Source organism: Chiloscyllium plagiosum, chromosome 13 (genome assembly GCF_004010195.1).
Source record: "Chiloscyllium plagiosum isolate BGI_BamShark_2017 chromosome 13, ASM401019v2, whole genome shotgun sequence".
Classification (NCBI taxonomy): Eukaryota; Metazoa; Chordata; class Chondrichthyes; order Orectolobiformes; family Hemiscylliidae; genus Chiloscyllium; species Chiloscyllium plagiosum.
In genome coordinates, this window is record NC_057722.1 from 6,667,237 (window position 1) to 6,683,750 (window position 16,514).

Consider the following 16,514-nt stretch of genomic DNA (forward strand, 5'->3'; position numbering starts at 1 on the left):
GCGCTGATACAGTCATCGATGTAGCGGAGGAAAAGGTGGGGGGTGTGGCCAGTGTAGTTGCGGAAGATGGATCGCCTGAGATGGAAATAGAAAGGTCGAGGAAGGGGAGGGAGGAATCTGAGACTGTCCAGGTGAATTTGAGGTCGGGGTGGAAGTTGTTGGTGAAGTGGATGAACTGTTCAACCTCCTCATGGGTGCACGAGGCGGTGCCGGTACAGTCATCGATGTAGCGGAGGAAAAGGTGGGGGGTGGGGCCAGTGTAGTTGCGGAAGATGGATTGTTCCACATATCCTACGAAGGGGCAGGCATAGCTGGGGCCCATGCGGGTGCCCATGGCTACTCCTTTCGTTTGGAGGAAGTGGGAGGATTGGAAAGAGAAGTTGGCTACTCCTTTCCAGAGTACAACAGGATTCATTCACATAGGAGCTTGGTTGGACTGTACTTGGAGTATCTCAGGAAATACATCATTGCTACACAGGAAGTGCAATGAAGATTCACCAGACCTGTTCCTGGAATGGCAGGACAACCCTATGCAAAGACAGATTGGGCAAACTGGGTCTGTACTCTCTAGAGTTTTGAAGACTGAGAGGTGATCCCAATGAAATCTACAAATACTTAAAAGTGATAGACTTTCCCTAGTTGGGGAGTTACAATTAGGGGACACAATTTAAAAATAAGGGTATACCATTTATAGAAATGATTTGGATGTGAACACAGGAGGTATGGTTAGTAAGTTTGCAGATGACACAAAAATTGGAGATGTAGTGGACAGCGGACAAGGCTACCTCAGAGTACAACAGGATTTTGATCAGATTAACCAAATAGGCCAAGGAATGGCAGATGGAGTTTAATTTAGATAAATGTGAGGTGCTACATTTTGGAAACTCAAATCAGGGCAGGACTTCTACACTTAATGAGAAGATCTTGGGGAGAGTTGTTGAACAATGAGACTTTGGAATGTAGGTTCATAGTTCCTTGAAAGTAGACTCACATATAGATAGGTTAGTGAGGAAAGTGATTAGTATGCTTGCCCTTATTGGTCAGTGCATTGAGTACAGAAGTTGGGAGGTCATGTTGCAGTTGTACAGTAAATCAGATAGGCCACTTTTGGAATATTGCGTGTTGTGGTCTCCCTGCTATAGGAAGACTGTTCTGACACTTGAAAAGGTTCAGAAAAGATTTACAAGGATGTGGCCAGGGTTGGAGGGTTTGAGCTACAGTGAGGGGCTGAATAGGCTGGGGCTATTTTCCCTGGAGCATCAGAGGCTGAGGGGTGACCTTACAGAGGTTTATAAAATCATGAGTGACATTGTTAGGGTGATGATTTGGAGAGTTACTCGCACTTTGCTCAAAAACTGCATACGTTCATGTAGAACTCCGAGCTCAAAAACTGCATGAATTTATGTAAAACTCTGATCACACTTTTTAGATTGGAATCAATCGAAACATCAGGTCATAGACAGAGAACACAGGGGGCTAACACCTTCAACATATTATCTAGCTATCACCATTGTTAACAGCTAACCCGAGAATGCAACTTAAAAAAATGGTTTTGTGATTTACACATGAAAGAAGTGAAACTATCACTGTATTCTAACAAATAAAAGGCTTAACAATCAATTTTTCAATGAATAATTTCAGTTACATCACACTGCAAATTTTTGCTATAAATTCTGTGTTACGATCGAGCCCTCCACAATCACCTGATGAAGGAGCGTCACTCCGAAAGGCAGTGCTTCCAATTAAACCTGTTGGACTATAACCTGGTGTTGTGTGATTTTTAACATTGTTAGGGTGAACAGTCAGGTCTTTTGCCCAGGGGAGGGGAGTCCAAAACAGGGGCATAGCTTTAAGGTGGGAGGGGAAAAATTTAAAAGGGGCCTAAGGGGCAACGTTTTCATGCAGAGGGTGGTGTGTGAATGGAATGAACTGCCAGAGGAAGTGGTGGAGGCTGGTACAATTACAACATTTAAAAGGCATCTGGATGTGTTTGTGTTCATCATCCCCATGAGACATTCCTTAACTTGACAGTACCAAGTTAGCTAGCCAACCCATGGGATGGACAGGGGTGAGACTTCACAGGTCATGCACAATTCCATCCTTACTCTGCTCCCGTACACACCATCTTTGCAGCAGATACCAATCAATATCTTTAAAAAGAAAATGGAGACTTCATTTTATTTCAAAACCACCCTTGTTTGTGACCAATTGTCACCCGGCTAAAGTTCTGCAGACTGGGATGCTAAGAACAGACATTTCAGTTTTCAGCTCTATGTTACATCCAGTGCTGCCTTTATCTATCAGGATGGCTCAAGAACCAACTGTACATTCACACTCACTGTGCCTTTTTCTCATGTACAAGAACCATCTGGGTGGGAAACGGTACGGACCAAGAAAAAATGGTTAGCATCGAGAATTTGGAATGCAGGTGCACTGACTCTTAGAAAACCCCAAGCCCCCTTCGTCCCTTGCGACAGGATTATGCAAAGGAAAGACAATCCATATGTCTATGATAGGAAGATGCAATAAGAAAAAAGTGAAGATGCATAACAAATAGGCATGATATGAATAGGAAGGGTTTAAGAGGGATATAGGCCTCATGCTGGCAAATGGAACTAGATTAATTTAGGATATCTGGTCAGCAAGGATGAGTTGGGTCTGTTTCTGTGCTCTCTCTCTACAACTCTATAACTGGATGAGGAGAATTTGTTTACTCAGAGGATGGTGAATATTTGGAACTGTCTATCCCAGAGAGCTGTGGAAGCTTAGTCACTGTGCATAGTTGAAATAGAGGTTGACAAAACTTGTGACTATCAGATTACAGAGACATTGTGGATAAAAGGTATTGGAGTGTTTCATCTGCCATGATTCCATTCGGGGGCAGAGCAGCCTCAACAGACGGCATGGTATTTATGGGTACTTTTAGAAATTTAAAGGTCAGATCACTGTTCTTGAATCATAGACTTCACCAAGTTGCCAGGCAAAATTCTGGGTCAATGGACAGTTAGTTAATTGTAGATTAAGCAGTGCTACATAAACAGAACACTGCAGCTGGGGAAAGAATATCAAAATTAATTGCAAACCTGGCAGCTATTCAGTTGTTGACAGTGCAATTATTGATGAGATTAGTTGTAATTTGCCGGTGTTGCTTTTCATAACTGGACAAGCCTGCCAACACTGACTATCCATATATGGAAGGAATGGATTCCTGCACACTGTAATTGTCTTCGAATAAGGACAGACAACACCTTTTAGTGGAGGAAGGGAGTAAAAGATGAGAAAGAAATCATGAAAAAAAGATTGTGCCCAATGTTGCAATGCCAGTACTGGAATGGGCATTAATTTACTAGACGGAGTAATTTGGGCAGGTTCTTGGTGGCTTCAACATCACAGCTGGCTCCAGTCTTGCCAAAAGTACCTTTTCTCTCCTGAATGTCCTCTCAACTTTCTTTCCCTCAACTTCCTCCCACTCACCCTCTCCGGAAGCCAGTGTTTGTGTTCATCATCCCCATGAGACTTTCCTTAACTTGACAGTACCAAGCTAGCTAGCCAACCCATGGGATGGACAGGGGTGAGACTTCACAGGTCATGCACAATTCCATCCTTACTCTGCTCCCGTACACACCATCTTTGCAGCAGATACCAATCAATATCTTTAAAAAGAAAATGGAGACTTCATTTTATTTCAAAACCATCCTTGTTTGTGACCAATTGTCACCCGGCTAAAGTTCTGCAGACTGGGATGCTAAGAACAGACATTTCAGTTTTCAGCTCTATGTTACATCCAGTGCTGCCTTTATCTATCAGGATGGCTCAAGAACCAACTGTACATTCACACTCACTGTGCCTTTTTCTCATGTACAAGAACCATCTGGGTGGGAAACGGTACGGACCAAGAAAAAATGGTTAGCATCGAGAATTTGGAATGCAGGTGCACTGACTCTTAGAAAACCCCAAGCCCCCTTCGTCCCTTGCGACAGGATTATGCAAAGGAAAGACAATCCATATGTCTATGATAGGAAGATGCAATAAGAAAAAAGTGAAGATGCATAACAAATAGGCATGTTATGAACAAAAAAGGAATTACTATTTGAGGGATTTGTAGGAACATCCTCATAGTGAGGTCAGAGGAATGGCTCAATCGAACAAATAGCTCAACCTTCTGTTTTCTACACAAAGAGAAGCTGGTCACTATTCAACTTTCCCAATTGTAATAATCTCTCAATCCTGATTCAATTCTTGCAAATCTATTTTGCAACCTCTGCAGTGTTTCTATGAGCCTCTATAACACAGAATTGTGGACAATGCTAGGGTTTGACTAAGGTTCTATTTAAGTTTAACATAATAGTTCCACTTTTCAATTCAATTCCTCAAATGCACATCAGTGTTTATTTCATCCTATCAAACTGACACTTAACTGCTGATCTATCCCACTCTAGTTCTCCCATCTCCTGATCAGTCAGGGTGATGCTACCCCCCACTCATTCACCCCAGGAATCAGGCATACTTACAGGTCTGAATCTTCGGAGCTGGACTCCTCACCATGCCCCTCCGACTTCCAGCGCTTGTAGCGGTCGATCAATTCTGTTAGGTAGGAGGTTTTTTTCGTGTAGCGTTGGATATATTTGTGCTTCAGAAGCTCCTTTGCTGTTGGCCTCTAGAATTTGAAGAAACAGCTGCTGTGGTTATGTTTTACAGTCTCACAGAACCTCTTTGGTTTCCTTATTTAAACATCACTTGCAACATCCTCTCTCTAGCCCACTGGTTCCTCATTTTCTAGCCACACATCTTCCAACTCTCCTCGCTCTCCATTCGTCAGAAAGAATTTTTTGTAAATCTCTGTGTACTGTAACTCCACAACTTTTCTGTTGAAGTTTGATGGCACTTAGCACGTGTCTTTCTTTAGATGATTAGATTAGATTCTCTACAGTGTGGAAACAGGCCCTTTGGCACAACAAGTCCACACCGACCCTCTGAAGAGCAACCCACCCAGACCCATTCCCCTATACATTTATCCCTAACACTACGGGCAATTTAGCTTGGCCAATTCACCTAACCTGCACATCTTTGGACTGTGGGAGGAAGCTGGAGCACCCGGAGGAAACCCACGCAGACACTGGGTGAACGTGCAAACACCACATGGACAGTTGCCCGAGGCGGGAATCGAACCCTGGTCCCTGGCGCCGTGAGGCAGCAGTGTTAAGCACTGAACCACCGTGCCGCCCATCTTGAAACATTCTTGGAAGGAAAGGCCCACAAAGGATACATTTTGCTTAGGACATTCTCCTTATCTTGAAAATACATGGGCATGCCATCAGACTCCTCTGCAAGGTTGCTGAGGAACACTCTGAATCTTTCACTGAGAAGTTGGAAATGGTGTTTAACATGGCCTGTCCCTTTAATAGGTATTGCCTGCTGTAAGGTGGTCCAAACAGGTACAGCCTGGGGTCAAATGTACCTTCCAGGAAAAGGCTAGCTTATCAAGATTTAGAAAGAAAAACCCAAGCAGGGAATGACTGGTTCTCTTTCACATTTGTTTTATACTTTTGCCCCTCTGAACAATGGCATCTAAAGGCTTCATAAATATGAGATCAGATTCAAGACTTTTATGCACATTTGTAAAAGTCCTTTTGTGTCTGCTGCCATAGATTAGATTCCCTACAGTGTGGAAACAGGCCGTTTGGCCTGTGACATTTTTCACATTAACAAAACACCTATTTTGATGCAACAACTTTACCAGGCTTTCTCCAACATTCCGGACTTAAATTTATTCACTGAAGCAGTGGATTTCTTACTCCACCATATTAAACTGCCTTCTAACAGCTTCAGTATAAATACAGAACATGTATAAAATGGAAGCATAGTTGGAAAAGGGAGAGAGAGAGAGAGGCAGGATAAAAAAAAGCAATTCCTTACTCCTAAATGAGAGGGGAGAGTCACCCCGATGTATGGATTACTGCAGGGAGTAACAGTTCTGGAAGGTTTGGAGAGACAGAGTTTGGGTGTAGTTCTGTTGGGAATCACTGAAAGAACGTATCTGTTTTGTGTGTAGTGCACTTCCAATTTCAAATGGCCTGCTACATACCATAGTCTACACAACTGTTAACAAAAGTTTTCATTTAAAAAACAGAGATTTGCACAGCTCACACAGGTAGATCAATGTGCTCTGCAGAACTTGCTTCATTTTCATAGGGCTTCAGAACTGGATCAGCATGGAAGCTGTTCCTGAATTTTGACACTACAGTTAAGCACACTCTGATAGTTACCTGCTACTGAAACAAAACCTAAATTCACTTCTGATAGTTACTTGTGTGGTACCTTATCAAATGCATTTGGCATTCTATACAGGCAACATCTATGGACACTGCCCTATCAGCCTGTTGGTGATTTCCTCAAATTACATCTAGTAAATCAGTCAGATATGGCAAACCCTTAAAATAAAATAATGTCTGGAACATGGGAGAGAGATTGCAACCTTTGCCTTTTCATATTAAAGAAAGAAGCAGCTTTGCAGCTTCAGGGATGAAAAAGTGACTTTCTTGCTGTTATTCTTCTTTTCCTTGTCATCCCTTTGAATCCTGCTCTGTATTTTAGCAAACTAGATTATGAACTCTCAAGCCACTCCTACAGAAAGTGAAGTATGAGCTCTGCTCTCTTGGAACTCAAGGCTACAGAAGTTTATTATTTAATTAGAGATGGTTCAGAAAAGATTTACGGGGATGTTGCTGGGACTGGAAGGCTCGAGTTAAAACGAGAGGCGGGATAAACTGGGATTTATTTCATAGGAGTATCGAAGATTGAGAGGTGACTTTATAGAGGTTTGGAAAATCATGAGGGGCCAAGATATGGTGAATAGCAAAGGTCTTTTTCCTAGGGTAGGTGATTTCAAAATTAGAGGACATCATTTTAAGATTAGATTAGATAAGATTCCCTACAGTGTGGAAACAGGCCCTTGGGCCCAACAAGTGCACACCGACCCTCCAAAGAGCAACCCACCCAGACCCATTTCCCTCTGACTAATGCAGCTAACGCTATGGGCAATTTAGCTTGGCCAATTCACCTGACCTGCACATCTTTGGCCTGGGGGAGGAAACCGGATGAGAAAAGAAAGATATAAAAAGGGACCTGAAGGGCAACATTTTACACAAAGGGTGGTTCATATCCGAAATAAGGAAGTGGTACATGCAGATACAATTACAACATTTAAAATACATTTGAACAAGGACATGAATAGAAAGGTTTAGAGGGATATGGGTCAAACACAGGCAATTGGGGCTAGGTTAGTTTGACAAATATGGTTGGCATGGACAAGCTGGACCGAAGTTCCGTGATGTATGACTATGACCTAATCCACTTTGCTTCTCTTGGAGCAACTGATACCGGGACATGTCTCGAATGATAGATTCCAATACTTGTTCTACTACTGATGTTAAACTAATTGGTTCTCCTACCTTTCTTGAGTGAAATTTGAAATTTCCTATTCTAAAAGGCACAATTCCTGAATTTATGGAAGTTGGAAAATCATGACTGAAGCATAGTTTCTTGGGAAGGAATGAGAGGACTGTCAGTACTTGTGACCAAATCAAACAGTCAATAGGAAAAAGAAGAAAAATGGACAGAAAACTAACTTTCCAGTACTAAGCAAAACATAGCATGATGAAGATTTGCCTCACCTCCCCCACCTTATTTTTCTCATACAATCTGCAACCTATTAAAGGACATGCATTTAACAAATTTCATTGATATTCCACTTTTTTATCTGCATAATTTCTGCAGATGCCTTTCAACATTCCTTGTACCTTAAAAAGGTAATAATGTGACTGTTCAGGTACATCTTTATTCATGACCTCTGTTTAACATTTCTTGCTGTCATTCCTGGATGAATAGTAACATTCTTGTCTCAAAGTTAAAAGCTTATAGGTCCATGTCATATTAATTGCCTATTCACGACCTAGTCTGACACTTGTGTAACATTGGGAGTGTGTTGCACTGTTGGATTGCCCGTCTTTCACAATGGATATTAAATGGAGTTTGTTCGAACAGTCCACCTTCTTGGGAAGATGTGGAGAGCAACAAACAATATTCCCGCATGTCTGAGCCAATATTTTAGTCTTGACGAATGCCCTAAACATTACCGTGCCACTTACCTCACTGCTGTACATCAGGGCTTGCTGTGAGCAAGTTGGCTTCACAACCTCACCTCCGATGTGATTTACTGATTGTGGCAAACTTTCAGATAGCTTGACTACACGAAAGGGCTATGAAATATTTCTTTCCTTCTCTAAAACAGCAACACTGAAAGCTCGTTCGGTGCATATAACCCGAAACAAAGCAATATCTTCTACTTACGAATTTGGGATCCTTATTTAAGCAGGCCTCAACAAACTCTTTGAAGGGCTTGCTGTGGTTTCCTTCCAGAGTTGGGGGGTTGTTCTTGGGAATCAGGAAAAGAACTCGCATAGGATGCAGTTCTGAATTAGGGGGTTCTCCTTTTGCTAATTCAATTGCAGTTATTCCAAGGGACCAGATATCTGCCTGAAAATAAACAAGTCAGAGAATAAGAAACTTTAACTTAATACAAGCGCCAAGTTTTCAAAAGAATTCCTGCATTTGCCTCCATTGTAATTAACCAGGGGAAGTTAAGGATAGGATCAAATGAAAAGAAAAAAATAACATATATCCGTGTTTAGGTTGATCTAATGTATGAATCGACCCCTTATTTTTGGCCAAAAATCTTGCATTTTCCATATATCTTATGGATAAGTCGACCCTAATTCTTCACAGTTACAGATCAACATTTACGAGCCAACGTGCCTGCCCACTGTGCTCTGCGCCAGCATTGCAGTCTGCCAGCCATCACGTTCCGTTCCAGGTTTTCAGAATTACTGGAATGGTATGACAGCACAGGGTGACCGCCATATCCATGGAGTTGGTTCCAGTTACCTGCAGTTTACCACGGCCTGAACATATTACAGGGAACAGGGCACTGCCGGGATGGTAAATTTCCCATTTTACCTATTTTATAGATAAATATTCATCCCCTCAAAAACAATACCTCGCATACAAGTCAACCCCTAATTTCAGGTTAAAACACAGTCTTCAAAATTCAACCTATACACGAGTATATACAGTATTAGAATATGGCAAAGTTAGTGGTCAGGCAGATGATTGGGAAAGTTTTAAAAACCAACAAGAGCTCCATAATGAAAGGAAATAAAATTTGAGGGTAAATTTGCAGACAATAAGACAGACAACAAGAGCTTCTGTAAGTATATAAAAATTGAGGTAAAAGTGAACATAGGCCCTTTACAGAATGAGGCTGGAGAAATATTGATTAGATTAGATTACTTACAGTGTGGAAACAGGCCCTTCAGCCCAACAAGTCCACACCGACCCTCCGAAGAGCAACCCACCCAAACCCATTCCCCTACATTTATCCCTTCACCTAACACTACGGGCAATTTAGCACAGCCAATTCACCTACCCTGCACATTTTCGGACTGTAGGAGGAAACCGGAGCACCCAGTGGAAACCCACGCAGACACTGGGAGAATGTGCAAACTCCACACAGACAGTTGCCTGAGGCAGGAATTGAACCCGGGTCTCTAGCACTGTGAGGCAACAGTGCTAACTGCTGTGCCACTGTGTCGCCCATAAATAATAATGGAGGAATCAGGAAATATCAGGGGAGTTGAATAAATAATCTGTATCCGTCTTCATTATCATAGAGTCATAGAGATGTACAGCATGGAAACAGACCCTTCGGTCCAACCCGTCCATGCCGACCAGATATCCCAACCCAATCTAGTCCCACCTGCCAGCACCCGACCCATATCCCTCCAAACCCTTCCTATTCATATAACCATCCAAATTCCTCTTAAAATGCTGCAATTGTACCAGCCTCCACCACTTCCTCTGGCAGCTCATTCCATATACGTACCACTCTGCGTGAAAAGGTTGCCCCTTAGGTCTCTTTTATATCTTTCCACCCTCACCCTAAACCTAGGCCCTCTAGTTCTGGACTCCCCGACCCCAAGGAAAAAACTTTGTCTATTTACCCTATCCATGCCCCTCATAATTTTGTAAACCTCTATAAGGTCACCCCTCAGCCTCCGATGCTCCAGGGAAAACAGCCCCAGCTTGTTCAGCCTCTCTGTAGCTCAAAACCTCCAACCCTGGCAACATCCTTGTAAATCTTTTCTGAACCCTTTCAAGTTTCACATCTTTCTGATAGGAAGGAGAGCAGAACTGCACGCAGTATTTCAACAGTGGCCTAACTTGATTGAGTGTTTTGAAGAAGTAACAAAGAAGATTGAAGAAGGCAGAGCGGTAGATGTGATCTATACGGACTTCAGTAAGGCGTTCCCCATGGGAAACTGATTAGCAAGGTTAGATTTCACGGAATATAGGGAGAACTAGCCATTTGGATACAAAACTGGCTCAAAGGTAGAAGACAGAGGGTGGTGGTGGAGGGTTGATTTTCAGACTGGAGGACTGTGACCAGTGGAGTGCCACAAGGATCGGTGCTGGGTCCACTACTTTTCATCATTTATATAAATGATTTGGATGCGAGCATAAGAGGTACAGTTAGTAAATTTGCAGATTGGAGGTGTAGTGGACAGCGAGGGGTAACTGAGAGGAGCTGAATATCACTTAAATAGGAAAGAACTGATGAAAGATAAAATAGAGGGATTTGGTAGTCATAGAGATGTACAGCACGGAAATACACCCTTCAGTCTAACTTGTCCATGTCAACCAGATACCCCAACCCAATCTAGCCCCATTTGCTAGCACTTGGCCCATATCCCTCTAAATCCTTCCTATTCATATACCCATCCAGATACCTTTTAAATGTTGTAACTGTACCAGCCTCCACCACTTCTTCTGGCAGTTCATTCCATAGATACACTACATGTTACGTGAACAATTCGTCCCTTAGGACCTTTCCCCTCTCACCTTAAACCTTTGCCCTCTAGTTCTGGACTCCCCCAAACCAGGGAAAAGAGCTTGTCTATTTATCCTCTTCATGCCCCTTATGATCTTATTAACCTCTATAAAGGTTACCCTTTAGCCTCCAATGCTCCAGGGAAAGCAGTCCCAGCCTATTCAGCCTGTTCCAATAGCTCAAACCCTCCAACCCTGGCAACATCCTTGTAAATCTCTTCTGAGCTCTTTCAAGTTTCACAACATCCTTCCGATAGCAAGGAGACCAGAATTGAATACAATAGACCAAATGTGGCCTAACCAATGTCCTGTACAGCCGCAACATGACTTTCTAACTCCTGCACTCAATGCTCTGACCAATAAAAGAAAACATACTAAAAGCCTTCTTCAGTATCCTATCTACCTGAGACTCCACTTTCAAGCAATTATGAACCTGCACTGAAAGTCTCTTTGTTCAGTAACACTAACATCCCCCCCCCCGGCCCCCAACTTGTTCTTAAATCAGAGGTTCAGCAGGTAATGGAGAAGGCAAATGTAATGTTGGCCTTTACTTCAAAGGGAATGGAGTATAAAAATAGGAAAATATAGCGAAAACTGTACAAGGTATTTGTTAGATCACACCTTGAATATTGAGAAGATATTTGGTTTCCTTATCTAAGGAAAAGCAAACCTGCATTAGAGGCAGTCCAGAGAGGTTGATAGGGATATGGGGGGACTTCTTATGAGGAGAGGTAAAGCAGATTGGCCCTGCATACACAGAATAGAAAAAATGAGAGGTGACATTCTTGAAATAAGCAAAGTCCTTAGAAATCTTTACAGTTAAATTTGGAGAAGTTGTTTCCCTTGTGGGAGAGTCTAGCACTATTGCACATAATCTCAGAATCAGGAACTAATTAAGACAAGAGAGGAGGAGGAATTTCTTTTGAGAGGAGTGCGAATCTTTGGAATTCTTTCACTTAGAGGGCAATGGAGTTGAGATCATTATTATATTTAAGGCTGAGATAGACACATTTTTAATCAGTAAGGGAATCAAGGGTTATAGAGGAAGGCAGGAAAGTGGAGTCAAGGATCATCAGAGCAGCCATTCTCTCTCTGATTACCAGAGCAGACTCAAATTGGTTGTATGGCTTTCTTTTGCTACTACATCTTAGTCTTATACAATGCGAATCTGAAGGAGGGAGACACACAGATAGAGGGTGACACAAAGAATGGTATAATCGGGATGGGAGGGGTTTTGATTATGTTGGTTGCTTTCCTGAGGCACGGCAAGTATAGATGGAGTCAAAGAATGAAGGTTGGTTTTGCGTGATAGATGGGCTATGTTCATGTCTCTCTGTATTTTCTTGCAGTCCTGGGAACAGCAGTGATGCAGGCCAGTTAGGATGCTTTCTGTAATGCATCTATAAACGTTGGCAATTATCCTCATTTGAGAGGGAGACCTCACGGCAGTGCAGGATTTCAAATCTGCACACTGTCATTCTGGAAGGAGAAAGTTAGGACTGCAGATGCTGGAGATCAGAGCTGAAAAATGTGTTGCTGGAAAAGCGCAGCAGGTCAGGCAGCATCAAAGGAGCAGGAGAATCGACGTTTCGGGCATAAGCCTTCCTGAAGAAGGGCTTACTTGATGCTGCCTGACTTGCTGCGCTTTTCCAGCAACACATTTTTCAACACTGTCATTCTGGCTAGCTGCTGCAACAATACCTAGCAGCCATTACATTTCCACAATAGGTGCAGATTTGTCAAGTGCCAAGCTCAATGCCACACGCTAATTCTCAGTACACGCTCCTACTTTCAGACACAGTCACTGCTGATTGTGATGAGCATGCTTTGGTCACTACTTCTACTCCTTTCTACTTGTTGCTATCAGATGAATCTAAGCTCTGGCCAGAAGCACTAATGATTGTGTGACTAAGCCCACAGGATGTGAGCTCCTTTAGCTCTCCTGAATTAATATTGTTCCTTTCTCATGACTTACAAAAAAACCTCCTTATTTGTGAGGAAGGCTTTGTTCAGTTTCACGCTCCCACATTTATTTAGAGATAAGCCGTTTTGAAACTCTTGCTCATTTCAATCAACTCCAGGAGTACAGGAAGGAACTTTTATTCTGACCTAGTTAAAATATGACATTACAAGCTCAATAGATTAACACAGTTACAGGGAATTGAGAAAGTGAGAAACATCGCAGAGGAACAAAAATGTGAAAAACAGAATACAGAAAAAGCATCTGTGGAAGTGAGACCACAGATAGTCAAAAGCAGAGAGAAAAATAAACATATGAATAAATGCATAAACAAGGAAGGGAGTGGTGGGATGAAAGAAACAGACGCGCAAGAACAGAAATTGCATTTTGGGTCATTGATAGATAGGACATGCAAGCTGGCTGTTCGCAAATGAGGGTTACAGAACACAGAAGTTAATAAAGTGGCTACACAGCATTAGATTTTAGCTCAATCGAGTTACATTAAAATCCATGACCCATGGGTGAAGGGTCAGAGCTCTACTGGGTGGTTCCCATTATTCAAGAGATCAGAAGACTGCACACAGCTTATTATGCTGGGCTGACTCAGTTCTGCTGAAAGAATCTGTTTTAAATAACTGGTTGGTTTTTATTCCAAGGCATGGGGATTTACTTATGGATACCAAACTGGCAAAAGGGGGACAAAGTAGAGAAGGTGACCTTGTACAACCTATCTGTAAGGTCAATTATCATTTAGTATTGACAAATTTAATGATGAAACTGGGCAAGGGATTTAAACTGAAAAATACATTGTGCTGGTTGTAGACAAGAAATATGTCTGGGGCTACAGACTTCTGAGCTTATGTACAGCATGGATGAACACTGAAAAAACTAAAGACAATCTTAGAATGAATAGGCAGGATAAGACAAATACTTCCGTGGAATGTCTTGGCACTTTTTCTTCAATTAGTAGGGCCATATAAAGTCTGGTAGTGGCAAGGAACAGTATTACTCAGGGAGTGATCCTCAGTTTAGAAAAATTATTAGTGTGGAACCATACAATTTCAGTCAGTGAACTACAGACAGATAGTCTACTGAAGAGTGACTAATTTGATATTTATTATCTGACTTCTGGGCTAAGAGGAAACACAAGTGGAACTGGGAACTGAAGTGTGCAGGATGCCAACAAGAGCAAATTTAACGGGAAAATTGAATAATTTGGATCTAAGCATGCCACATAAAAGGTCGTGATCATGCCAAGTGGACTGCAACTTATGTAAGAGGAAGCACAGGCTGATAGTATTGCTAAGTGTAAACATCAACGAGTGGACATTGGCTGAGGAATGCTGAAGTACAAAATGAGCGTGGTTTGTTTTGCACTTTGGAACTGACCTGACAGACTACATTGCCTTTCTGAAGGCCCTGAACTTTCTTCAATAAGCAAATGTTTGCAGTTTTCTCTCTTTCTGGATATCTACACGCCAACACTAATCCAAGTAAAACAAATCCCAGATGTTAGGCATAACTTTCCTTCAAACGCAGGTTCAAGACATAGAATGTATGCATCTAACATCAGTCCCTTTCTCCCCTTAGTCAGTACAATTTTAACAGACCAGTTAAGACCATAAGGGCTGGTGCCAAAATTAGGCTGTGTCTCAGAGTGGTCAAGCAACAGCCTTATATAGTCATACTCACAGAATCATTCCTTACAGACAATGTCCTAGACACCACCAACACCATCCCTGGATATGTCCTGTCCCACTTGACTCTGAACCTCAAAGTCTCATGACATCAGGTTACACACGGGCAAGGAAAATTCCTGCTAATTACCATGCAGCAGCTTCCCTCAGCTGATGAACCAGAACTCCATGTTGAATATCACGAAGAAAGCACGGAGGGTGGCAAAGGTGCAAAATGTTTTCTGGGTGGGTGGGGGGATTTCAATGTCCACCAGCGAGAGGGGTTTGGTAGCTGCACCACTGATCGAGCTGGTCAGGCCCGCAAGAAAATAGCTGCCAGATAGATGGTAAAGGAACGAGAGAGAAAAATATACTTGACCTCATCCTCTCCTATTTGCTGGCTGCAGATGCACCTGCCCATGACAGTGCCAGTAAGAGAGACCATGGTACAGTCCTTGCCGAAATGAAGTCCCACCTTCCCACTGAGAACACCTCCCATGGTGTTGTGTGGCACGGTCACCGTGCTAAATGGGTCAGACTTCAATCAGATCTAGCAACTCAAGACTGGGCACCCATAAGGCGCTAAGAGGCATCAATGGTGGTAGAAAGGTAATCCAGCACAATCTGCAACCTCAAGGCCTGGCATATTCCCACTCAACCAATATCATCAATCCTGGTTTAATGAAAATTGCAAGAGGACATGCCATGAGCAGCACCAGGCATACCTAAAAATGAGATGCCAACCTGGTGAAGCTACCAAATAGGACTACTTGCATGCCAAACAGCATAAGCAGCAAGTAATAGACAGTGCTAAGTGATCCTATAACCAACAGATCAGATCTAAGCTCTATAGTCCTGCCACACCAGTTGGGAATTGTGAAGTCATTGGAGAAGACGACTCCACATATATCAATGATGAAAGAGCACAACACACCAGTGCAAAGGTTAAGGCTTAAGCATTCAGAGTAATCTTCAACAAGTAGTGCTGAGTGGATGATCCATCTCGGCCTCCTCCAATAGTCCTCAGCATTACAGAAACCAAATCTTCAGCCAGTCCGATTCACTCCATGTGATACCAAGAAATAATTGGAGGCATTGGATATTGCAAAGGCTTTGGGCACTGAAAACTGTACTGAAGACTTGCACTCCAGAACTTGCTGTTCCCCTGGCCAAACTCTTCCAGTACAGTTACAAGACCGGCATCTCCCTGACAATATGGAAATTCGCCTGCACACAAAAAGCGGAACAAATCCAAACTGGCAAATTACCATCCCATTAGTCTACTCTTCATCATTAGTAAAGTGACAGAATATATGTCATCACACCGCTCAGTGACAGCCTGCTCACTGATGCTCAGTTTGGGTTCTGCCAGGACCACTCAGCTCCTGACCTCATTACATCCTTGATTCAGACATGAACAGAAGGTCTGAATTCCAGGGGTGAGGACAGCGTGACAGTCCTTGACATCAAGGCCACATTCAACCAAGAGTTGGCATCAAGGAGCCCGAGCAAAACCGCAATCAATAGTTATCAGGGGCAAAATGCCTGCTGGTTGGAGTCATACCTGGCACATAGGAAGATGGTTGTGGTAGTTGGACGTCACTCATCTCAGCCCAAAGACATCTCCGCAGGAGATCCTCACTGTAGTATTGTAGGCACAACCTTCTTTAGTTGCTTCATCAATGATCTTCCCTCCATCATGAGGTAAGAATTGGGGATGTTTGCCAATGATTGCACAATATTCAGCACCATTTGTCACTCAGTCATGGAGATGTACAGCGTGGAAACAGACCCTTTGGTCCAACTCATCCATGCCAACCAGATATCCTAACCTAATCTAGTCCCATTTGCCAGCTCTTGGCCTGCATGCCTTTTAAATATTGCAATTGTACCAGCCTCCACCACGTCCTCTGGCAGCTCATTCCATACATGCA

The 16,514-nt window shown here is 42.7% G+C and overlaps 1 protein-coding gene across 1 annotated transcript in view; it reads right to left on the reverse strand.

Moving 5' to 3' along the window:
* Positions 1–16,514, reverse strand: part of stk25b (serine/threonine kinase 25b) — a 108,362-nt gene that overhangs the window by 11,442 nt on the left and 80,406 nt on the right. Inside the window, exons 6-7 of the mRNA XM_043701777.1 lie at positions 8,350–8,535; positions 4,512–4,657 (exon numbers count right to left, since the gene is read on the reverse strand). Of these exons, the coding sequence (XP_043557712.1) occupies positions 4,512–4,657; positions 8,350–8,535 (332 nt within the window). The remainder of the gene's footprint in view (positions 1–4,511; positions 4,658–8,349; positions 8,536–16,514) is intronic.